This window comes from Haliotis rubra, unplaced genomic scaffold (genome assembly GCF_003918875.1).
Source record: "Haliotis rubra isolate DU_JTF1 unplaced genomic scaffold, ASM391887v1 Scf1000, whole genome shotgun sequence".
Lineage (NCBI taxonomy): Eukaryota > Metazoa > Mollusca > Gastropoda > Lepetellida > Haliotidae > Haliotis > Haliotis rubra.
The window spans coordinates 190,597-217,552 of NW_025764894.1; the positions used below are offsets into that span (position 1 = coordinate 190,597).

Below are 26,956 nucleotides of genomic sequence, written 5' to 3' on the forward strand. Positions count from 1 at the left end.
CGGGGCTTTAGTCAACGCCCTGGCATTTTCCGGGAGTAATTACCTGTTCTCGAAATTACGGGAGCCGAACGCGGCCGAGGTAGGAGCGGAACAAAAACGGAACGATATAGCCGTGGAGGAATTACAAACCGCGCAAACCGAATACTCGAAAAAAACGCATGCAGAGACTCGATTTCATTAACGATCAACTCGAGCATGAAAACCATGCAGCTCGAACGTTAAACAATGTTGATAACGTGGCGAAAGATTATTACCTGCTAACCGGTAAACAGCTTGAACCACTCGATGAACCCACACTCTCCCAGTATTATGCGCCTTCCCCGGAACAGAAAAATAGAGAACTGATCTTCGTCGCACTTGGCCTAGCAGCGACTGTGTTAATTGTGAAATGATTAGACTAGATATTCATATGGATATAACAAAGATGAGACCCACACCGTATCGTTGTCAATACATGCTTATGGGGAAAGCCGAAGGAAATGCAGGATCGAGGGGTACTGTTGTTTTCATATGAGGAGTATAAGAAATGGTTTCGTGAACTACACGTGCTCCGTGTGTGGTATTGGAGTGAAATGCCACTACTGTTTATGTAAAACCCACAGGGCGAACGTGGTCCGAAACTAACTTATTTACGAGAAGAAAAAGGACTACTTGAATGAACGTATGAACGTAAGCACCTCCTGAGAATGAAAATTTAAAAAGATTTTATGGTGCTTCATTTTTTTGATATGGCAGATAAGGCTAACGGAGTTACCTCCCTTACATAATGGTGACACAATTAGAGATTGGCTTGCACCTAGGTATAACAATGACTGCTATTCAATTTGCAGAAGATCCACTACAATTCATTCTAATTCCACCCCCGAAATCATTTGGCCTGAGAAGCTGGTTGATGTTTCCAGGTAAACACAGTATTGACGACATCAGACCTCTGATCATTAGCAAACTCGAAGAGGAAATAAACGAATTGGGGCACATCAACTTTCAAATGACGGTTGTTACTACAAAGGTGGATGTCTTCAGAGAACAATTCTAGACTGAATCAGCCAATATATATATGTGTATCCCCAACAATCTGGAAATAATAAAACGGGAAAGCTATCCTGAGCCCAGAATCGATAAGGTTATTCTGAATAGAGCGCTGGGCGGGGGACTAGATTCGTGTTGAAAAATTTAAAAAATATGTGCGCTTTTATTCTGAATATAGCGCTGGGTGGGGGACTAGATTCGTGGTGAATTTTTTTTAAAATATGTGCGCTTCATTTGTTTGCCTACCCTCCATAGCTGGTGGTCCAATTAGAGATTGGGTTTGCAAATAAGTATAACAATGACTACTGTCCAAAAGCTTAAACAGATTGCACGAGAACGAGGTGTAGTCGGTTACTCCCGATTGAGGAAACCTCAGCTGTTGAGATCACTCAACATACAACCCCCTCCCACTGTGAAACAACTCAAACTCCAAGCCAATCAGCTGGGGCTGACGGGTTATTCTCACCTAAGGAAAGCCGGGCTAGTCCAAATATTGCATGACCCCGTACAACCTTCTCCCACAGTGAAACAACTCAAACTCAAAGCGAAAGAGCTAGGGCTGGTAGGTTATTCCCATATGAGGAAACCCGAGCTCGGTGAACTGTTGCATCAGCACAGAGTCGTCGATCTACAGTTCCTGCACACTGAACACGCTATAGGTAACTATCTGAGAGGCTGGCGGATGAATGGAGAAAAAAACATAGACATTGACGACGTCAAACCTCCGATCGCTGACAAAGTCAATGAAGAATTGAACGACCTGGGAAGCCTCATATTTCAAATTATGGTGAAAATGTTGCTTGATAAACAGCAGACGGACGGTGCCATTGAAAATGTTCAGCCTACACTTCAGAGGCAAACAAGAAGTCATGACTCAACCCGCGATGGTAGACGCGTCCATCGACACCATGTTGCAAACAATACGAGAATACCAGGAAAGCTACATGTGCAGGGGTTCCGGATGGGTCGTGGACAGAATCGATAAGGTCTATCTAGACACAGCTACATAACTACATACCGTTCAAAGGCGGATCGTACCTAGACTTGCCACCCTACTACAAGAAAAAACAAGCCATGGTCAAGCCATGTCGAGCTCACGACAGCACTCACGTCGACAGAAACCTGACATGCATCCCCAACAACATGGAGAGATACATCTCCTTCTCCCTGAACCGCCTGAGGTTCATCGACTCAGTTCAGTTCCTGCTGTCGTCTCTCGACAGTTTGGTCAAGGCCGACGATAACTTCCAAATCACCCAAATCATTCATCGGAATGCCATCCATTGATATAGACAATGGAAGATACGTGCAGGCAGTTTATTGATCTACCCCACGATCTGCACTGTGCTATAGTGCGCGGGCAGACGGGCTGTGGGAAGACCATTTTCATGCTGAATATGCTGGAGGGATACTACTGGGGTACCTTCGATAACATCGTTATCATGTGCCTACTCTGCACATCAACAAAACGTAAACGGAAAGATCTTGGGTGATGACGGACCCGGACGTGCACAAAGTCGATCCGGGAACATGCCTGCAGGATTGGTTGAAAGTTTATCAAGGGAAATTTAAAGGGAAGTCGACGCTGTTTATCCTGGACGACTGCAGCGCTAATAAAGAGATAACAAAAAAGAGAGACATGCTATCGTATTTAGCATTTTCTGGCCCACACGCAAAGCACAGCGTTTGGGTGCTAACGCAGAAATTCAACTCGGTGTTGAAAGACCTCAGGGAACAGACGCGATGGGTTGCCTTATTTCACTGCAAGGACAGAGATTCGTTTGAGGAATGTTTTAGAGAAAACGATGTGATGAGCAAACTAGAATGGGAACGAGTGAAAAAACAACTCACCGAAACGAAACACACCAAACTCGTGCTGAACCCGTGGCTTATCGAGTGTTTAATTTAGCAAATGCTTAGCAAATTCTTAGCAATGTTTAGCAATACTTAGCAAATGCTTTATGTTTTGGGTGGTAATATTTGTCCTGAGGTATGATCAATAATTCCTCTCTGACGAAACCTCTCGGTGGCCCATTTTTCAAACAGTACAAGTTCGGTTCGTCATCTTTGATGTCCACTTTATCTACGTTGCAAGTTTTCACCGACCATGTCGGGTCGGTGGCTCGTTTCCAAGTGTCTCCTTCATGTTCTCCCGGCTGATATAGCTGCCTCACAAGAGCCCAGTCGGGTATTTGTTTCTCTTTTCCTTTACGCAACGGTTCAGCCGGTTCGGCCATCAATTTAATAGTGTTGGCTGTTTTTTTATCGGTGAGATGAGTGATTTCGTGATTGATAGCCAACACCACTTGAGGTAGTCGCGCGACCCATTCGGTGTTGGGGGTGTTTAGACTTATTTCCTGTGCGTACTGATGCCTGAATAAGCACTCAGCCAAAGTCCTATTGAATCTCTTGACTATGGCTTGACTGCGATGAGCTCCGGCCGCTCAGCGCCTGACTTGGACACCGTGCTTGGCTAGCAGTTGTGACACAGCAGCCATGAACTCCCGACCGGGATCAACTTGCAGCTCTGTCGGCCATGTCAGCAGACTGCGCTTGTATATTCGCTCGAATCCGTGGTCTACCTGGGTCGAATCTTTCGTGGTTAAGGGTTCCGCTTCTCTCTGTAGTGGCTGGCCACGTCAACGATGGTTAGGGCGTACTTGTATTTTTGTTGTGGGGTAGAAACAGGAGGTCGGCTTGCCAGGTGTGAATCACGGTTTGGGTATTCCTATCATTCACAATATGCCCCTCGTAGGAGCCAGCAAAAGTTGAAAGAGTGGGATGATAAAACGTATGCAGGTGCTTACGTCACTAGTAACGAGTGACTGGTGTACGTGGCCGCTAAGGAATTTTTTACCAAATGAGGCAAAAGCCGACCGTGATCCCACCGACCACTAGCGCTGATTTACGATCGAAGTGTTCTTTATTTTCAGCCACCTTGTGTGGTGGAAGAGGCTGTGGTGTGGGTGCTGGTCGAACCCTTGGCTCCGGGGATGATGCCACTTTACCCGTTTCACCGGTATTCACCGTGGGTGTGACGTTTAAGATGTTGATACCCAGGTTGATACCCAAATTTTGATCAGTGGTGGCGATAACTATTTCGTTGTTGTAACCTCCAACTTTATGGATTCTCAGTTGCATGTCGCTCGGAGACATATATAATCCCACACCGAACACGTTGACTTTCGACAGGGCGTATTCCAACACAATTTGGTAGCGTTGGATGGCACTCGGTAAATCAACTGGAGCATTAATAGCATCCTCAACATTGGACACAAACTGTTTCTGCGAGTCGTAAGCAGTCGCTTTACCCACGATGTCGGAAAGCATTTGCGTCTCCACTCCCATCAACGCCCACACATATGTTCAAATCGAGTTGTTCAAGCACTGGTGCCAGCATGAGTGAACCCTCTCGACGTGTCCAGCATGAACATTTTCCAATCGTCCGCAGTTCCCTGCTCAAACCTCCAAACACGATAATCCTTTCTGCCATAGAAAGCCATGAGATCATCTCTCCACTCGTTACTAGTGACGTAAGCACTTGCATACGTTTTACCACCCCATTCTTTAAATTTCTTGCTGGCTTCTACGAGGTGCATATTGTGAATGATAGGAATACCCATGGCAAACACCAATCCGTGTTTGGATCGTTTTCGAATTCGTTGCAAATTCTTTCATATGCCTGTCGCTCATACAGATTGTTTACCGCATCCCATGCTTTGTCCTATGGAAGCGAAGCACTGATTTCTTTGAGGATACGCCTGATCTGGTAGTACACGTGAAACATAAACACAGACTGACTCAGCGGACCACTCAGAGTGTCGCTCAACGTCACCCTGCACCCCGTTGTAGCGCACCACACGGCAAAATTGAATTGATTCTGCCAGAACTGCATCGTGTTGTTAAACCAAGCGTGTACCATCTTAACGTTCGTTACTGAAGACCTGTAATTTTTAAACAAATCGATAAATGGTGCTTTGAAATGCAACCCATCTGCAACCACGATCTTCATATGTGTGAAATTGGAAGCACCTACGTTATCGCTTTTAGAATAAAACACTCCCCGTTTGTACATGTTAAATTGTTATATAATATATACTTCCAGTATGTACGTGACGCTCACGGGGAATAACGAACGGTGAGTCCGTTCAACTGATACACCCGATTGATAACACGTAGGGTCAACTCGAAATCACACTCTGCGATATCACCTACCTACCACGATCGACAAACATGAACAGCAGCAACAACAGGCTGTTCGTCAACGACAAACGCAACCAAATACGGCTACTACAGTGTGTGCTCTCTCAACGAAGAAATCTTCAAACGTCTGGGAGCCGAACTCAAAATGAACGACTTGAACGGCACGGTCAACAATGGGAAAAACGACTTGAAACTAAAACGCTCTGGGTTACGCCGAACGACATACCACCGGAAACAACCGTAAACGGCACGAAATTACCCGATCTCATTCCGTATTCCGAAGTGTGCATTCATCTCGATTAGCTGAGCATTACGGGCAACATTCAAGGTGAATGCTCTTCTACACTGTTGAGAGCCATACCAGTGAAAACGGAAAAGTATAATGATGACAGAACCGAATTGTTTTCGTCATGGCAGTACAAAAAATTAACTCATCTCTGAATTAGAAGTATCTGTTTTAGATATAAAAAATAATCCTGTGAATATAGGATACCTCAGCATGACGCTGCACATACAATAATGACTAGCACACAAGGTCCCGAAATGCGATTGAAAAAATGCGTTAATATAGCGGCCTCCGACCTCGGGGACACCCGCAGATTCGACAAACCAGGAATACACGGTATACTGTATGCCTTGCAACTGAAAAAAAATATTGACAAACGCGTTGAACTCTCCGCCGTCGATGGATCTGGCAGTAACTTTTACAAGATCGTCGATACATCAAGAGCTGTCAGCAACACTCGGTACGACCTAGACCGCAATGACGAGGATGAATGGATAATATGCCCAGCGTTCAGCGGCAAGCTGTTCCACTTAAACGATGTCGAGACCATGGTCGTCGCTAGAAACAAGCAGTATGCCCTCGTCTTCACCAACAACAACAAATGGATTTTAACACAATTTCTCAACATCAGGCTCAGCTCTCCCTACGTGTTCACGGAAAACAAAGACCACTACCTAAACAAAGTCGTGAACAATGGAACCCTGCTCGTGGCTTACGTCCTGACACATAGGCGTAGTGTAATCATCAGCGCAGTCTCAAGTATGGCAGCCCACATGCTATCGAGTAAACCCGGGGAGCAAAACGTGGAGTTGCAATTAGTGTCTGAATTCGAGGGCGTGTCAACATCCTGGAAAATCTACTGGATAATTCCACGCTGGTCATCCAAGTCTACCTCGGGGAACCATCACTGCGTGTCGAATTCGTGAAAAGACTCAAACTCCGGTGGACCAAACAGCATCAATATCTTTTCTGTTTATGTGCTGCTGAACGTCAATTCCCACTCCAGTCTGCAGGGACTCACCGTTACCGTGGAAGACACGATATCACTCACCAAAATTTTCCTACCTGACAACATACATCTCATGGGGTTGAAATGAATACTGAGAAATTATCAGAAAAACAATTGGAAACTATTTTATAACATTTTATATAGACAATGAACAGTCGACATCCCAACATCACACTCGGTGATCTAGGAGACATGGATGGGTTCGATTGACCCGGTGAGGAAAACTCCTTGTACGTCCTGCGTTTAAAAGACAACATGTACGAGCAGGTGTCTCTGTCAGACTTAAAAGAACCCGAATGGTTGATCAACATGACCCTCACCGCACCTTACATCTCTTTATGAAAATGGTTATGTCTCCGAAATTAGGAACAACGGTTTATTACCCACGTCTTTCATTCAGAATTCTGATGATGTAAAGGTTTGACTAACACCAAATCACCCAGGCAACATGTTAATTTCAAACAGGGCTTCAGATTTAAAGTTTGACTTACCCGATGATCAATTGGGTTTTATGACTACGAAAATAAACTCCACACTCGTCATTGTAGTCCTTCTCAAATGAGGCTAGTGAAGGTGCAGAACGGTCACTTTTATCTGGGTTGACATTACACTGGGAATACAGTTACAGTTTCCTACGTATCCGTATCGTCATAAAACCGAGATCGGAACCATTACTGATACCGTTTCCCTCCTTATCAACCTTCTATAAGGTTCGTATAGACCAAAAGTTCCCTATTACACTCTCACCTATTTTCCTGTACGATAATCTTGTAAGCCTCAAATACATTGATCGAGAATTAAATGAAACACAATTAAAAAATGTCTTATAAAATATATATTTACACACAGGATGGGGTTGTACCCAGTCGAAAAAGTAGCAAAAACAATGGATACCATAGACAGGTTTCGTTTTAGACCGTTATGTGACATAAAACGTCAACTAGAACAAGATCGAGACATACGGACAGCATTATGTAAGAAATACCATAGAGCTTTCAATTTCGTGGATGGGGGTGATACCACCCTTATGGCAACCAGTATGGGATTAGGTGTCGTAGGTGTCGGGTTATTGTCCACCATCATAGCAGCACCAATAGTGCTGGGCATTGAACTAACAGCTGGGGTGTCAGGGTTTGTGGGGTTGGTGTTTAAGTACATATCTCACAGACTGTAACAAAACTGAAGCATGACAAGATCAGAGTTCTAGCTGAAGCACAGTTAAACAGGGTAAGTGACCATATCTCCACGGCACTCACAGACAACAAGATCTCGGAGGAGGAGTTTCGTTTGGTACTCTCTGAACTCGCAAAATACCACCGCATGAAACAGGAGATCCGGTCCAAGTCTCGGAAGACCGCTGGCATCAGTGAAGACGAGAAAAAAAAAGAACATAGAACAAGGCTGACAACAAATCATAACGAAGACCAGAAAACTCATAGGAACATGTTGAATTGTTTCCCGGAGATCAACATTATTTAGGTTGATCACAATAGTGTCACGTGACCAGGAAAGTATTGGCTCGCGGTCATAGTGACCAGGAAGTTTGTTGGGGGGCTCAAAAATGGTATATACACTGGGGGAAGAGATCGGGGCCTGATAAAGGCTTTATCTATGAAATAGAGCTTTACAGAGGCCTTTGGCAAAGTGATCTCGTACCCCTGTTCCACTAGGCTACCCCACAGCCCACCAAGTTGGAAGTGATGCACGCTGAATCAGCTGTTCGGCAAAGGCATGCAGCCTCATCAACTGTGGGATGAGATCCAAAAACTGCCGGCCATCAAGTGCGTCCCGGAAATCAACGAGGTCGTTAATCATCTTTAACTCTACGCTGTGACGATCCAAATACACACTGTGACTGGACATGTGATCCATGGACAACGATGGGCTGCATGGCAGCGGGCAACACATCGACAACAGGAGCAAAGGGATCACGACAAGAAGGCACAAGATCCGTCCGGCAAGTTAAATATATATTTGTACGTGATTATGGAAGCGCAACTAAGTATAGACAATGAAAGATGTGGCCAGATGAGGTGCAGGAAAAAGGTATTCGTGCTGGACCTGCTGTACGGATACCATCGGGACGTTTTCGATCACATCGTCATTCTCTGCCTAATATTGTGCGTGAACAAAATGTACACAGGGAAAGAACATGGTTGATGAAAGACAAATGACGTGCCCGTGAACAAAATCAATCCAGCAACTCGTCTGCAGGACTTTTTGAGCGCTTATCATGAAAAGTTTAATGGAGAGATGACGCTGTTCATCATAGCCAACAGCATAAAAAAATGAGACATGCTGTCATACCTGGCCTTTTTCAGGCTAGCACATGAAACACAGCGCATGGGAGCTAACACAAAAATTCAACTCGGTGCTGAAATAGGGAAGCACTCCCTGGTCGAACTTTTCTGAGAATGGGACGCCTCCCAAGCACTACAACTTTCTGCATTACCCAGAGTGCCAGAAAGTCTGTGTTACTGACAGCAAGTATGCCAAACATGAGACACCAAGGAGAACTTGGTACTTGGAATGTAAGTGTAAAATTTCGTAAGCATAAATGCCATGTTTCTCATGCATGTTTTCAATCCCACCAGGACCGAAAATTCCATGATGGAAATGGTTTCATTGGTTTTGTAGAAAGACCAAGGGCGTGAGTGTTGATTTCGATGAACGTTAAGCTGTATGTTGACCTGATCCAGGATTTCTTTTAAATATTATTTTCCATGAAGCCGTCAACACATTCTTGTTTAGCCAGTGCATGGACTCGAGTCAAACCACAAGTACTGTACAGACGGCTTTTTATGGATCGTGCCTAGCGTCCGTGTTCCTTAAGACACAAAGTGTCAGTGCTGGGCATCCATCGACATGGTTTGGATCGGCCTTATATAATTCATGGCATAATCTAATCTATTTGAGTAACACACAGTAAGATGTCAAGTGTTATCTTACTTGCTTGACGTTCTGGCAGAAATGTTCAATTGATGGAGTTCTGAGAATAAAAGAAAAAGTATCTCTAGTCATTAAGTAAGCACTATTGATATTGTGTATGACATTTTAAGTGGTATTTTTTTCTGCATATGCATATCAATCAAGAAACGTAGCTTCTATCACCACTACATAGTTTGCAAATATTAATTTAAGTTTCTAACAATTAACATCAATGCATGGCCAGAATATGCACATAAACAAACATATTAATGATATGATTATAAATGGCTTCATATGGGAATATATATCACAGGCATTACAATATTGTTTCCATGTGTATATATAATTAAAACCGTCAGAAGTTGGAGGGTTCATACCTATAGATTTCCTCTTTCAAGATAGAGTTCAAACCTTTCTTACTTACCCGATGTTTCGTCTCTTTTTTCATGGCGAAGCTTCTGAGTTAATTCTTTGATTTCCTCCTCCGATTTCTCCTTTCTCTGAGCATGCAGATACATCAGTTTTGACAGTTTCTCTTCATGATGCTGGTTGACTTCACTGATCACTTGCTGTTGGACCTCATCCAGAGCACGTAACTGTTGTCGTAATTCATCAAGCGGGGTCCCCAACTGTTGAAATGATGATAACAAAGACCACATATTTGGAGAGAAGAATAACAGTATTTAACTATAAAGAAGGAAGGTAGATTTGATTGTAAGTAAACAACCATTAGGTGATACTTAAGTCCATTTCAGTGTAACATTTATCACACAGTTGATATTATGTGTGTTTAACTGCTGAACAGAAACAAAAGGTGTTGAAGTCTTATTAAATTCTGTGATAATAGATAATCGGGTAAAATAATATCAACATAACATATATACCATTCGCGAATACGATGACATTAGAGAGACAGTTGAAACAGATTGGAGTAAGTCTGATGTCTACCTTGGCCGTGCTGCTGAGGCAGCACTAAACAAATCTATGACACCCCTTGTCATTCCATATTCTGATTATAGAGCTCACATTAGATCGTACATCTGTGATCTGATGGAGAAGTGGGACACTCAAGTAGGTATCAATACATTACATCAAACAAAGCCAATTATTGGTTACACCTTTTTGGGCTGTCAGTCAAGATTTGATGAGGTCATTATGCGATTTGATGAGGTCAATTTGAGGTCTCATTGACCACACAACATATACGCACGAATATTTATTAAACGGTGGGGGTGGGGTGGGTGGTTGGGGGGATCCTCCGTTTTGTATCCCTTGTGATGAAAGAATCACAGTCAAACATGTCCTGCTTGAATGTGGTCCTTTTTCCAACGCAAGGGATAAATATTTCAGTGTAAAAATGGTAAAGGCTCGTAAAATCGATTTTAGATAATATTAAATATCATTTTAGAGTTTAAAAGAAATAGACTTGGTTGATATATTTTGATTTATATATTTTGTAGACAGATATTTTTTCATGATTGGAAGTTTAAATTAGTAACTGAGATTGCTAGTGGCTGTATCCTCGAAGGGGGTTAAGGTATTATACAATTATTGTCCTCCTGAGAGGGTACGTAGGTCCCAATACATTCAAATTAAATCTAAACTTTCCACTTTTAAAATCGGAGAATATGTGTGTTTTTAATTGATGGCTATATTTGTCTCTAATTACCAGGGGCTAAGGAGGTGGTGTAAATTTATCTAGGCTCCATGTAGGTAGCAAAGGTACTGTAAGTCCCCATGGTCCCTAGTATGGTGATCTACCTTCAGTTGTTGTCAATCTCTAGCCTGATTTACTTACTAGTTTTACATGTCTGACTGACTGAGTATAGTTTTACGCCGCTTTTAGCAATATTCCAGCAATATCACGGCGGGGGACACCAGAAATGGGCTTAACACATTGTACCCATGTGGGGAATCGAACCCGGGTCTTCGGCGTGACGAGCCAACGCTTTAACCACTAGGCTACCCCACCGCCCTAGTTTTACATGTATATCTGCGATATTCTAGTTGTTTTACTGTCCTTCGTCGACAGGTTTTTACGTTATACATTTATTGATTTTCATATTGATATCAACTGTTCTCGTCACGATATTGCAGCAATATTGCCGATGTGGCGTTAACTTTTAACTCACTCACTCACTCACCCTAGTATAGTGATCTACCTTTAGTTGTTGGTAATCTATAGCCTGTTTTTTTATATTGCATTGTCTTCCATAGTTAAGATGTTTTAGATTTTCATACTAGTTTTACAATTATAACTGTGAAATTCACAACTTTCCTAGTCACGATATGGCTGAAATAAAGCCGATGTGACTTAAGATTTTAACTCACTCACTCACTCCGTGTTGGTAGCAAATGTACTGTAAGTCCCAATGGCCCCTGTTGAACATACCTCGTACACATTCAGAACTGAGGGGCATGGCGCTAGTTGAGCGCCATCGTATCTGAGAAAGTGGTCTGAAGATATAGAAAACAAAAACAAAAGAAAAGCAATTTTGCATCCGGGGTGTGGTCGTTTGAAGACAGTTATGGGCCTCCCTAAACAACTCTCCTCCAGATGGAGGTGTTGGCATGGAGATGTTCACATTGATGGCTCTCACTGACGACAATGCCAAATCGCATGTGGATTGTTGACAGACGGATTTGGCTGGTCAGCCTGTATCTCCAAATGGAGTGGCGTGAGTGGTATTGCTGCGTAGAAGTGGTCAAGAACTAGTGTGACGGCGTTGCTGGTGATGGCGTTGTGCAGATACTTGGATATATCGATGTAGTGCCCTGACATGGAAACTACCCAGATAGGGGCGGAATGTGGAACTGGTAATTGGGGTGGCCTGGGAGTTGGATTTTGGTACTGGCAATTGGAGTGGCCTGGAAGTTGGATTTGGTACTGGCAATTGGGGTGGCCTGGTAGTTGGATTTGGTACTGGCAATTGGGGTGGCCTGGGAGTTGGATTTGGTACTGGCAATTGGAGTGGCCTGGGAGTTGTATTTGGTACTGGCAATTGGGGTGGCCTGGAAGTTGGATTTGGTACTGGCAATTGAGGTGGCCTGGGAGTTGGAATTGGTACTAGCAATTCAGGTGGCCTGGGAGTTGGTTTTGGTACTGGCAATTGGAGTGGCCTGGGAGTTGTATTTGGTACTGGCAATTGGAGTGGCCTGGAAGTTGGATTTGGTACTGGCAATTGGGGTGGCCTGGTAGTTGGATTTGGTACTGGCAATTGGGGTGGCCTGGTAGTTGGATTTGGTACTGGCAATAGGGTGGCCTGGGAGTTGGATTTGGTACTGGCAATTGAGGTGGCCTGGGAGTTGGATTTGGTACTGGCAATTGAGGTGGCCTGGGAGTTGGATTTTGGTAATAAACTCCCTTGAGAGGCAACGATGAACATGTGCATGTGGGCACTGGCTGAAACGGACCCGTGGTAACATCCACAGAATCGAATTTACCCTAGTTGCCATGTAGAGACACAGTTGAGAGTAAGTCTTGTTCGTGAGGTCATCATAAGATGCAAATGATTAATCAGGCGTTTGGCGTAAGCAATACACAATGATATTTAGGCCCCAAGCTGTAGGGTGGAAATGTTTAGTCGAAAACTATCGCTAATGGTGGTAAATTTACAATATTGAGCCAAAACGTGCACCTCAGGCAATCTTTAAACCATTATGAAGAGCAGGAAGGTAAGTCGCAATAGTAGAACAAGACTGGCACAGCAAAAACAGGATTTATGTGATGAAATAATAAACTGATTGTCTCCAGCCAGTTGAAAAAGAGCTGAAATGCCTTGAGATGGAACATCTATTCAGTGGGCGGAGGACAATCTGGGTGAGATGTGGAGCCTGTCAGCATGTTGCAACAGCCTGGGAAGTGACAAGCTCAGAACCCGTTTGTGAGATAAAAGAGATGAAAGGTCTGGTTGAACAAAGACGTTGACTGCCTGCTTGAACCCTGCTGGATGATGTAAAGCACCCCTGTGGAGTTGTCCGAAGCAATTAGCAGTTTGCTGTTCTGCTGGAGTGTCTGCCAACGGCAAATGGCTCTGATAAATGCTTCCAGTTTCATGTTGTTTGTGTGCCATTCCTGTCTTCCGTAATCCAAAGACCACACACGCTGTCTAGGAGGAGGCTATTTCCCTAGTGAGAGAACTGAGTCATCGAGGTAGCTAAGGGGCCAATGAAATTCCAACCGGCACACGTTTAACTGGAACTGCTGACCCTGAAAAATGAATGAGCAGCATGTGAAGCTACGTGAAAGTAGGAATCCTGCAGGTTGTTGCTGATGGAGAGCATCTGAAAAGGACTGCTGACCGCGCCCGTGGAACTTTCTGGGCATCCTTGGTGGTTTGTCTTGCGTAACAAGTGTTGCTAGTCTTGCTGTTTAAAGGAAGGGTCTCGTCTATTACGGCTAGGACGCATAACCACATGGGACTTTCTTTTAGAGACTGTAGATGAAAGAAGCCATGATGATTACAGAGTGGAGATCCCATACAGGGAACATTTATCTGCCAGATGAGGCACACCATGACGACTGATTGAGCACAGCCATCTTCCACACAACGCTGATGGAGCCAAGACTGGATGTTTGGCCCAACCTCGATTATTTACACACCGCCGCTGGAATATTGCTGAATGCAGCGTTAAACAACAAACAAACCAAAATTACAGGTGATAGGTCCTGGCATCAAGCACTTGTGAGACCTGCACTAGATTATGCGAAATCAATAAGTTAACTTTGGAGGAGATGATCCCAGAAGAGCAGTATGAATGTCAGATGGGTTCTTCATTCAAGGCCCACCTGAGGGGCAGAAACCGGAGGTAATGGGGTCGAATTCGACGTGAGGCCACCAACGGGAGTGTTGGTCATACCAGCCATCTTCTTTCAATGAATAAGTTGTTTCTCATGCTTTGTCCGCACGTTTTTGTAACATGTAAAATTCTGTTCTAAATCAGCTAAAAGAGGGCGACGGTTGTAATGTGTTTAAGGGGGACAGCAAGGGAAACACTGTAGATTAGAGTCTTTTTTGCACATTGGTCTTTTGAACAAAAGACATCCCCCCCAGAACACAATCTGTAACAAAGGAAATCTATGCATGGGCATATTGGCATAAGGGTCACTATTTACATGTTTCCTCAATATCAGGAACCGCTCACCCAAACACAAACTCACTGTCTACATGCTACCAAGGATACCAAGACACATATTTTGCCTAAAATATGAGCCACTTGTCCAATCACGACTGATTGAGTTATAGTTCTAAAACTATATACAAAGTTGCTATCTTGTCTTGGCAGGGAAAAGGGTAAAATTGAAACAAACATCAAAGGATAAGGAAAAAAACCCAAAAAACAATACAAGGGTAAGTTCCCATACGCTCCTAGCTTGTAGAAAAATGTGGTTGCACTGGCCAAGGTAGATAGTTCAAGTGTACATGGGGACGGACTTCAATTTGTTTCAAATGTCTCTCTGTTCCAATACTGTCTTTTGGGGTTAAGTTATATATGGAACCTAAAACATCATCTAGCGTCGGGTAAGGTACACTGCACTCGTGCAACATGTAGAGATCATCGAAACCTATAACTGTCAGTACACATACACATTTCATCTCACTGACATGCTAATATCAATTGGAAGCATATATATTCCACCAGGCCTTGTTTAAAGTTGAAGATAACAAAGGATGATAACGAACTATTGTTTTTTTTCATTTCTGATTTCAAACAATGCCTTTATTAAGGTGTCTTAAAATATAAATACAAATTTATACATACATCCTGTTCGGAAATGGTCTTCACATGTACGTTATCCTCCGTAGATGGTGAAAATCTGCCACGACACAGGTATTTCAGGAAGGTCTTTATGACGGTTCTACATTTGTCTTCGTCCATATGTAGTTCGGTGGGGAAACAGATGCATTTGGCTGAATTTGCACATTGCTCGATCTTTGTCAGGAAATCTTGTTTCTCCTTACACAAAGATGCATCGACAGTATCATGTATGACATTGAAATCAAACTTCGTATCCTCCTTCACATGTTGTATGATCAACGTCGCAAGCCTGGTGTTGTATTGAATGTTCTTGTGGTTGTCTTCATCCTCAGTTGTGAAAGTCAGCACCATGACAGGGCGTGTCGGGGAGAACACACACGCATCACACAGGACAGACGCAGGTACGCGTCCCTCCCAGGTCGGGTCCATCATCTTCAGTAAGCTGTTTCCTGAGATGACGACTATACGATGTCTGTCTGGAAGCTCTTTCAGACTCTGTACAATGTGGGGATGCTGTTCTGTGAGAGCTTTTTCAATAAAGGGCGGGAAAATGCCGAAGTCTGCAACAGCCACCTCATAAAAATATTATATCGAGATAACCACACATAGTAAGAAAGACATTATTACAAGGCCTGTGTAACAAAATGAATACATACGTAAATATCAACACTCATTTGTGTCTTACACTTTATCAGACATTGTCAGAAACATATATTCGAATAAATTGTAGCTAAATCAGATGCTCATCCTTTGGGCTTTGTATTAAGTAAAATGGGCATGGCATATATCGGTTAAGATAAATGGAGTCTTCATGCAGAATATGTGAGACACAAACTTTACATGCTTTGAAATAGGTAAGGTTGTCAGATTCGGGCACACCCATGCACGCATGAACACTCACACGCCACATTATAAAATGTTTATGGAGAGTAAATCATGAAGAAAAGAGGCAAACATTATTAATTGTAAAACAACTCCCCCCCCCCTCCCCTCACATTGGCAACAACTTCTACATACAGGACTGTTCCGATGCAGCTGATAGTATCCCGACAATCTCCCCTTGTTCTTGTTCTGATATAGAAAGAGTGCTGCACTGGAGGCCTACAACAAGCAAAGCAAATGATTTATATTCAGGGTGTATCCAGATGTAGTGTGTGCGTGGGTAGAACAGTAGACTTTCAGTAAAGCCTTACCGGAAGTCTGTACTCCTGTTACTGGATCATCCGAATCAGAGAAGACGGCATCAGTCAGTAATGGAACGTCTCCTTCTGAGCTGTACCTGCTGGGCACACTGGAGTCATCACTCTCGCCACTATCACTCGTTCTTCCACCGTCGCCACTAACACTCGTTCTTCCACCAAATTCTAACTCCTCTGCCATGTTGAATGTCTATCAAACTCTTATCTGGGCTGCCATGAATCGCTTTAACCAGGTTACTTTGTCCATCCGATGAATGTTATTGTTCTTTACTTCATAAGTCCTTGGCCCGTCCTTATCACTGAAGATGATACCATCAAAGCATCGCACAGCTACCTCCAGAACACGACTCTCTGTTCCAGGAATAGGATGTAACCGCACTTCAATCAAATCGTCAGGGGCATTACAGAAGTTGTTTCCATGTAAGGCAATTGTGTCACTTTGAAGTTTAGCATCAATGGCTTTGATGATCTCATTTTCTTTAAATCTCATGGAAAACCCGTCAATGTTAAGAAATTTGGTTCTGTAACTTTCAATGTGCAGGGTCTCTTCACTTATCCCAACATAGTATGATCCACCTCCCTCAATCTTGGACATAGAGGTCAGGTTATATTTAAGTTTGAGATCATGCCATATATATTCCACAAAATCTGACAGGCTTCTCGAAATTTTCGTTGCTATTGGTCTCTCCAATTTGCTAAGATGTAATCCTTTATTTTCAGTGTTCCGGCACTCATGGAGTAGTTGAATATTTTCACACAATCTTTTCGTCTTTGGGAGATCGGTGTTTTCCCGCCTGTTTAATATGCATTGGGCCAAATTAACAGACGTTATTGATATATTTCCAGTGTCGTTCCTCACTTTTGTGTTAAAATCCACAGTGGCTATCCCACGGGTTGCCTTCACGTTCACAAAAACGAAGTCAGTATGGTTTTGAAACCTCTGTATATCAGATAGCCATTGGCGCCTGTATGTGTCTACATATAGTTCTCCGTCATCAATGAGATCAGACAGACTCTTGGTAATGAACTCGTCAAACTGTTCCAGACACCTGTCCTCGGACAGTTGACCCTCTACATGAATCAGAACTTGGCCTCCTCCGCTGTTCCTCCAAGCTGAGGCTACCTTCCCGAGTCTGTGAAGAGTTTTCTTTTTCTTTTCTAACAGTTGCCCCCCAGATTTCTTTCCAGCACAGATGACAGACCGGGTTGTGTGAAGAAGAATAATGTTAGGGCAATTCGAGTGAGACTTGTATGATGTTGCTACTGCCGGGCATTTTCTGCAGGCCTCTGTAAAGATAAGTGTGGTGTTGGAATAGTTGGAACGGTCGGACTTATTTAAAACAGGAGATGCAAATACAACATGTTATGAAAAAAAAAACGTGTGGTATGTTCCTTGTTCAGACATCATGACTTCCATGCCATTTTCCCAGCAGGCATTGAACAAATCACATTCACTGACACACTTATTTTTATTTTTCAGGAGAATATGTGGCACGTAGAGAATTACTGACGTTGACCTTTTCAGTTTTGAAAAGTTTAACATGTGTAACAAACTCGTGAAACTATTATCTAAATATGTTAATCCGCCGATTACGTCATACACTTATGCGTAGCATAACGTGTTTAAAGTTAATTTGGAATCCTCTTAATCCAAATTTATCAGAAATGTTAAATATCCAAAACCTATATTGTAATCGGAATGAATATAAATACCCGTGTAATCAACTGTTTCTGTACCCAGTGATGACATGTCATCAGCATCATAGTGCAGATAAACCTTGGTATGTTTTCCTTACAACCACCAGTCGATTACACCAAATCTTGAAAATAAGCACGGTCTGAAATACATGAACGAAACAAAACAAATGGATGGATTGATGTATTGAGTTATTTATACAAACGAATATATTACAAAGTTCAGTAGGGTGCATGTATGGGTGTGGGTGCTGGACTGGATGGGACAGGGGTTTGAGGGTTTGGGATCATGTCGTCACTGCATGCAATCCTGCATGTGAATTCAAGTCCTCCAAAGACGCCTTAGCTACCTACAGTCAGTCTCACCACGAAGCTTTTGAGAAAAAGGACAGTCAGTGGGGAAGCTATCTGCATTAGGCAGGCTGACAGGACTACTCTCCCATTTGTATAAGCGGGCACAATTCTTACCAGCTCGGAGAGGTATCAAACTGAAGTCACTTACGAAAATGCGAAGTCGTTTGGCAGTAAAATACATACGCAAGCATAATTCCATATACATCTTATTCACGTGCACGTAGCTCATATTTGGGATTACTCTTTTTCTAGGGAAGGACAGATTCTAGTACTATTTTAGGTCGGGTCCCACTTGGAATTCGAACCACTCTCAGAGTGCGGATGGGTCTCAAACCAAACAGGTACTGGAATATGTACTACTTAGAAAGTGTAATCCCAAAGAGAATGTATGTTATTTTTTACCACTTTCTTAAAGGCGTTGTACGTTCTTCATCCACGCAGTAAAGTGAGTATTTCTGAGGCTTAATAGACATGGATCTCACAGGTATATGAACGTTTGGGTTAACATCTGTAACGAGCCAAGTTTATCAAGGATCAAATTAAAGAAAACTCAGACATAGTAAGTGTCAAGGTCATAATCCCCTGAACTTTAAGAATGCAAGGAGAGTGATCTCACGACTTCGTATTTGTAAAACCAAATAATTTTGAAAAAGTCATGTTCTGGCATGTTATTGGATGACACTGAAGGTCTAGGTCATTCAATGCCAGGTGGGCGTAAAGCAGCTTGAGTAAAAAATATACTTTGAGTACTAATTAATGGAAAGTAAGATACATGAAGTTTTAAATTAACTTCTTCTCCTTTTTTTTGTCTGTACATGTATATCTGCTGTTCGCCTTGTTGGCTTTACCTCTGAAACACCTGTTTAATTTCAAATGGACACATGTGACGTTAAATATTAACTAACTCACTCACTCAAATAGACACTATAAATATGCAAATAGAAACACAGCCACCGTGAATAGTTAGTTTGCAGGAGAGCAAATCGTGTCATTTTGACCACTTGAAATTTCATTGAAGACAAAATGTACATTTCTGATGCAAGCTATAGTATGCAAATGAGATGTACTCTCCGTACATAATATAGTTAACGGAAGACATTATATACCATCCACCTTTTACTTTTATTATACACAAAATAAGTGATTTAGGGATGTTGTCAGTAAATAATGTACTGTACTCTTGTTAAAAGTTAAACTATTTTTACGAGTTCATTCATAGCTTTGATTGTCAAATGCACAATCGCTATGGCAACGCACATGCAAATGCATCTTCCCGTCTAAGCAGTGCTAGTTGTTACCACCCATTGTTGATTGTGACGTAAGTTATAACATGTTTCCAAATTTGTTGATAACACGCAATATTGTGTTACTTTTAAATAAATGGTATCTGAGTGAGTGAGTGAGTTATTATTTAACGTCACATCGGCAATAGTTCAGCCATATCGAGACGAGTACATATTTGTCATTGAAATGTAATATGTGTATATTAGAAAAACCTGTCTTCAAAGGACAGTAAAACAACTAGAATATCACAATTACAACTAAAACTAGTGTGGAAAGCTAAAACTAATAGCACTATTTAGACAATACAGTATAAAAACTGGAAAAAAATCGCCAACAACTGAAGGTAGATCACCAAACTAGGGACCATGGGGACTTACATTACTTTTGCTACCTGCATTGACCCTAGCTGGATTTATATCATCCCTTTCTGTCGCTGGCGATGATATGAAGATTAAGCCGAAATTTAAAAATAAAACAAATAATACATTAAAATTTCCTTTGAATGTTTCGGGACTTACGTACCCTCTCAGGACGTCAATAATTTTACGCTACTTCAACCCCCTTTGAGGGTACAGCCACTAACAATCTCAGTTACTAATCTAAACTACCAATAATAAAATATGTATCTGTTTACAAATAATTTAACAAATCTAATTCTTTTCAAAAATGCAATAATTAAATGAGAGCTTATATTATTGAAAAGATCCTTCATAGTTCGTGATTTGAAATAGATATCCCTTGTGATGGAATATTCAACACAGTCAAGCAGGACATGCTTGACCGTGATTCTTTCATCACAAGGGATACGAAACGGAGGATCCTCACCTTTCAATGGGTACTCATGAGTATATCTTGTGTGGCCAATACGACATCGTCGCATGATGACCTCTTCCAATCTGGACTGACAACCCAAGTAGGTGTAACCGATAGTTGGTTTTATTTCATGTAATTTATTGATACCTACTTGGGTGTCCCACTTCTTCTGCATCAGATCCCGGATGTAAGTTCTAATGCTACCTTTGCAATCAGAGTATGGGATCAGAAGTGGTGTCAAAGATTTGTTGAGTGCTGCCTCAGCAGCAAGATCGGCCATTGTGTTCCCAGAAATGCCAACGTGGCTTGGTAACCAACAAAAGACGATGTTGCATTGGCCAGTAGCAAGTTCATTATACAATTCAATGATTTCTATTAAAAGAGGACGTTTACAAGTCAGATTTTTAATAGTCTGAAAACACGAAAGAGAATCAGAAAAGATTATATATTGTTTATATTTACGGTGTTTATTAATATATTTAAGAGCTGTTAATATGGCGTAAGCTTCTGCTGTGAAAATAGAGCTGTTATTTGGTAGTCTAGAAGATATTGTTCGGGATCTGTAAATAAGGATTTGTATGTATTATATTTATTTTTTAATTGATTATATTCTTGTTTATACTGTAATTCATTAGTTTCAGATTTCTTAAACTTTGTCAGAGTTAGGTCAACTTCAGGCCTCACCAGTTGCCAAGGAGGAAATGGTATTTTGAATGATGATTAGAGGACCAGTATAAAACAAGCCTAGTTGGGAAAAACATAGTTATTTTGTTATAATATTTGTTAAAACTACCTATCTTAATGAAGTAATAAAAGAAATAAGTGCCCCAAACCATTGTATTTCTATTTCCATGAGTACTTTAGGCAGCGCTGCCTCGTCCCCACCAAGAACTATTCTGAGGACATGGAGACCCAAACACTGCACTCTCCCCACATCTGCACTAACAAATCAAAATGTACCTACATCAATGGTACCGAGAACATGGGGATTTGGACAATTTCGAACTTGGGACGCAAGCAAGACATTTCTATTATAACAAAATGGGTCGTGTACAAATAAATATATTAAAAGGGTAAAGTTGTTTTGTATTCAAAGTTAAAGCAACCAAATGAACGGTATATCACATGACAGCCAAGCCAGTTTATATTTGGAACAACACAACATTTACAAGTGCGTTTGCACATTTGAACAATAGCTTCAAAATATCAAATGTACCTTGACCTAGCGATTGGTGTGTATGAGAAAAGAAGCGCATTCAGGCGTTGCGTTGCGACATGAATTGAGCTCTGATGTAAGATAACGCCTTCCTTACTGCGTTACTACACCAAATACCGTCTACCACTGATAACAATTGACCGTCCGTGTAAAATGAGACAGGGAGCTATTCATTCGAACAACCCTCCAAAGCCAGCTATGCAAATAGCCTGTACAAACATGTAGCCCAAGATTTCATTGTCCAAATGACATTTTGTATATTTCATGTTTGACACTTTCGATAAAAACATATGTTGCATGTTAAAGGTCACATGCAACGTAAAACACAACTTTGCAGATTCTGATACCTTTCGGTATGGACATACCAAAACAAATCGTCAAAAATGCAAATTCAACAGTTAAAGTTGAAAAATACCACGATGAAAATACACGCGCGAAATCGGAGTTCAAACGTTTCACTAATTTTCCCCAGACTTTTCTGGGGAAAACGGGTTTCAACAGCTGGGCTGCGCTCATAGCACGCGCGCAAGTAAATAGGTTCGCGCAGCTTGGAAGCGGGTTGTCGGGTGAATACTCGATGAAGGCTTTGGTGTGAGCTATGTTTCTAATGTTTTGTTGATATCTCACAGGCGCGAGCTTTTTATATGTTATGACAGTAAATTAACTGTTTATATAATTTCATTTGTCTATTTCACCACACGTTCTTCTTACCGAGACACTTTCTCAGTTCGATACTTACAAGCAATGTCATTATTTAGCGTTGACAGAATTTCTAATTGTGATATAGATATGTCGTTGTCACAGACAAAACTCAATGTCTTGTTTTATTGGCACCCGTGAAGGGCCACCTCCTCGTGGTGGGTGCTGGGTCACGCTAAGCGCCCTTCAACCCCCCGTTGTGGACCCGAGGGGATATTAGGTCCACCAACCTGTTTGCCGTGGGTTGCGCCCCTGTGTCGGTGGAGGACGGGATTCTGGTGGTTGAGGGCAAGGGCTCCAGGAACAGTGTTCCTTTGCCCAATACACCACTTCGACCCTTACTTCACCTAGACGGGTGGTTGAATTGGCCCGGTTCAACCAATCGGCTGGTCATGTCGAGCCCTGTGCATTCTTTGTATTTGCACAAATTCCATTTTGAACTGTAATTATTCACTTTAGGTCTCGGCCCTTTTTGTCTATAATACATTACTTTATTTCGACATATGACTTAACTACTTTGCCTAGAGTCTTATGCCCAGAAGGCGGTGGCTCATGGGCCAATCTGGTAGGATTTATCTTTTAAAGATACTTTCTGCTTGAGTATACCCTCCTAGTATCCTTGGTGCCGTCTGCAGGAGACCCACAGACACGAGGCATCGTCCTTGTTGACACTCCGTGGTGGGTGGGGAGCTAGGAGGGTGAATCCTATTACATACAATCATGGCACCCCCACTTAAAAAACGATCTCATGAATCGGACGATTCGTGTTCTTCGGAGGATGAGGCTACCGTAGTCCTTGCAAACGCTGACAACTGGCCTCGTTTCATTGTGATGTCAGCACCGGATGGTGGCCCTTTGAAATTAAATCCTTTTGCTGTAGCGAAAGGCATTGAAGGTTTGGCAGGTGATGTTAAGGAAATTAAAAAACTACGATCTGGCTCACTGCTAATTGACACAAGAAAAAAAATGGTGATTTCCAAAAATGTCCAATTTGGAAATATCATATTTCCAAAAATTTCCAAAATTGGAAAGATGATATTTCCAAGGCTTGGAAATTTTTGGAAATTTAGGAAGGATTTTACCACTACTTCTTTCAGTTTCTCCTTTTCCCAAGGACCCCCGTGAGTGTATAGACTGTGTATTCGTCCTCCTAGGAGTGTATTCGTCCTCCTATGCGATCAACTAGGAACCAGTTCTATATATTAGTATAACCAGGGAGACTATAAGACGTTGTAGATTATTCCTGGTATAACTTCTCTCGTCTGCATCCTTGTTGTTCTAGGTGTCAAAAATTGACATTAACTGTCATATTTGCCCTGATATGGCTAGCATTTTCCAAAATACAGTTTTAAGTGAATGGTTTACTTATTATCCACAAAAGCGCAAATAGTTTTTGACCTGTCACGGTTTGCATAAACACAAATTACATAGACCTACGTTACATCATTGATTAAATAAAAGTTTACCGGACCCACTGACTGACTGGCCAGGGTTTATTACATGTCATAAAAGTGAACCCTTGCCAGGGAATTATAGGCTTATTGTAGTAGAATACATTCTTTAATGGTACCCTCTAATTAACACCTGACACAAGGGATGGACCGTTTGGTTGGTTTATCATTGCGAAATCAACAGTCAACAGACCATGAAATGTTGTTGTAAGACTGTAGGCGAATAGAGAGCAACCCGTTTGGGTTTGTGGTCAGAGACGGTGTTATGCAGTTGGTGTATTCACGAAATATCATGAACTTAATAATAGATAATTGGTTATATTGTCCACACACAGGCGGACTGGGGCAAAAAGAACCCAAATGAATTCCTTCTTAAAAACTTCATAGTGTAACTAATTAATTTGGTCATATACAACAAAAGGTGACTAAATGTTTAATTTTAGATAACGTTAAATAATTTCTAGAGAAATCACTACACAAGATCATATCACAGGTGATTCCAGAGACAAATAGTTTATCAGATTCTAGTTTATGAAAAGCATTAAATTCCAAACAAACCAATCTGTTCTCAAATGCTCAGGAATTATTACCACTTACATACCATAGTTTGAGATGTCGACTCAGAAAGCCGACCTTTCGATTCTTATAAGGCTCGGGACATTGACAAGGGGTACGCTTTAAAGTTTGGGTGTTATTTTAGCACATGGTTAATCTCATGTGATGTGTTATTACAAGCTGGTGGTTGATGGAAGTGAACACATCGCACACTGAAGCCGACCGTTTAAAAACATGATCAAAACAATCATATGGTAAACACATTTAAAAGGGCACGGATCCAGAGCAATTTCCGCGCACTGGTTGTTGCTTTTGTTATTGCTTTTCTCCCCTGAGTACCCGGATGATATCCCAGTATTTTCGATTGGTTCGTGACCTTTGCTGCGCAACCCGCATGCGCGATTGATCGTATAGGTGTAGATTGATCAACAAAAATAAAATCTTTTTTTACTCGATAATATTTCCATCATTTTGATTATAACAAATGAAAACAGTTTGAAGTTTAATCATCTGCCAGTGGTAAAAAATGTCAGGACTGAAAAATAACGAAGTCAATGTATGTGTCAGGGTAGAGACTGCGATCTGGTAGAATCGGAAATTCTACCAGTAGAGATTGCGATCGGGGTCTCTACCAGTAGAGACTGCGATCGGAGTCTCTACTGGTAGAATCTCCGATCCTACTAGTAGAGATTGCAATCGTAGTCTCTACTGGTTGAATCGGAGATTCTACCAGTACATTTTCCAATTCAACTGGTAGAAACTCCGATCCTACTAGTAGAGGCTGCAATCGTCTTCAACTGGTAGAAACTCAGAGTGATCTGTGGGTAAACAACAAAGACACTTTTTCTGAACAGTACTATGCATTTTATTCAGATATAACTCTAGACTGTTTCCGCTTCTACAGATATATTAAGGACTAAAAATACAAATGTGACTTGAGAGATCATATTACAATATACATATATTACAAAACTGATTACAAGCAAGATCAATTGCATAATCAGTGTTTTCCCTAGGCATACAAATTTAGAAGTCATCACGAGAGGGAGTCATGGACATGTTTTTGGGCGTCAACTTCTTTCATCAAGAGATCAACTGTTATCAGGGTTCGAAATACCCCATATATAAGTGTGCCATGGCACGGTCATTATTGAGAAAATGTCCTCGGTGCCCTTTTGACACGCCTGATTTAACTGACATAACTCACATTTAGTCATACACATATACACTGACAATTTTTATAGCCCTCAGAAGAAAACCAATCAAGATTAGCAAATGTGGTGAGGAAAATAGAATATTATTTGTCCCTCCGTTGTCTTTGAAGCTACGTTGCTGCAACTGGTACAAACAACTTGGTCGAAATCGGACGGTTGGTTTCAGAGTTAGGGGTGTTTGAAACGTATTTGAGGGCTTTAAATCGTCGGAGATTCTACCAGTAGAGACACCGATCGCATAGGTTGTTCCATATAATCGTAGCCTCTACCAGTAGAGACTACGATTGCAATCTCTACTAGTAGGATCGAAGATTCTACCAGTAGAGACTCCGATCGCAGTCTCGGCCCTGACATGTCTGCTGTTGTAGTGACTGAGGCTGTTTTCAGGCACTGACATCTCCATATAAAGGTACCATTCCTGCTGGCAGTTCGTCTCGAATTAGTGTTGAAGAATTTTACTTGTTCTGTACTTTTCTCAGGTGATTGCATTAACATAACTACCCTTAATTGGTGCAGCTAGTTATCCCATGTTTGTGAGCGAAACTTCGCGAATCAGTGACCAAGACGCTGTCAAAAATGGGACACTACCTCCACATAAAGGAACAATATGCCATTGATCTGCAGCTGACAAAGAATCCTGTTCCATGTCAAGTGTCTTTTAACAGTCAAATACCTGAAGAAGGGATACATCGATTCAGTTTTCACATTGGTGTATAATCTCATTGGTCAACTAATTGCATGATGTCCGCCATTCTTTAAAAAGGTAATTTAATTAGCCAATAATGAGCGTTTAATCCACTTGTGTTTTTCTTGGCTTGGTCATCTCCTCCCCCACCCACCCGTACCATTGTCTTGCTAATTAACATGGTCTGGTGATCCTCTTACGCCTTAAATAAACAACTTGCCCGACTGGTAAAAGAGGAACACCCCCATCAACTTACTGGCGGTTAATACATTAAAGGAAAGATGTTGTTTTTACACAGGTACAGGGTACTGGACAGGGTGTAATCAGTATAGATTAGTAAATCTACATTCATAAACACTACCTTTTGACAAATCCGCTGTGCAAGAGAAAAATATTAATCAATCAGCGTGTTATCGGTTAATCCTTTGATCAATGTTTGTTTTGTATCTCAGCTGATAATTCGTCTTGCTGCAGTTCCATGAGCATATTGCATAACATGTAATACATTTGGAACATCAGACCTTAATTCATAATGCTGAGTAGATGTATTTACTCCAGACACAAGAAATGCAAAAT

The 26,956-nt window shown here is 41.7% G+C and overlaps 2 protein-coding genes across 3 annotated transcripts in view; both read right to left on the reverse strand.

Moving 5' to 3' along the window:
• LOC124267022 overlaps window positions 1–26,956 on the reverse strand; it is a 289,774-nt gene that overhangs the window by 179,723 nt on the left and 83,095 nt on the right. The window contains exon 1 of one of the 2 annotated variants that reach the window (XM_046701865.1): window positions 18,578–18,644. The exons of the other annotated variant lie outside the window; for it this stretch is intronic. The gene's annotated coding sequence lies outside the window, so the exon portion shown is untranslated. Of the gene's footprint in view, window positions 1–18,577; window positions 18,645–26,956 lie in introns of those variants that run through there. 2 annotated transcript variants of the gene reach the window in all.
• The window catches only part of LOC124267005, a 219,701-nt gene that overhangs the window by 95,726 nt on the left and 97,019 nt on the right, over window positions 1–26,956 (reverse strand). Inside the window, exons 2-3 of the mRNA XM_046701851.1 lie at window positions 18,128–18,252; window positions 16,409–17,701 (exon numbers count right to left, since the gene is read on the reverse strand). Coding sequence (XP_046557807.1) covers window positions 16,409–16,595 — 187 coding nt within the window. The 5' untranslated portion in view covers window positions 16,596–17,701; window positions 18,128–18,252. The remainder of the gene's footprint in view (window positions 1–16,408; window positions 17,702–18,127; window positions 18,253–26,956) is intronic.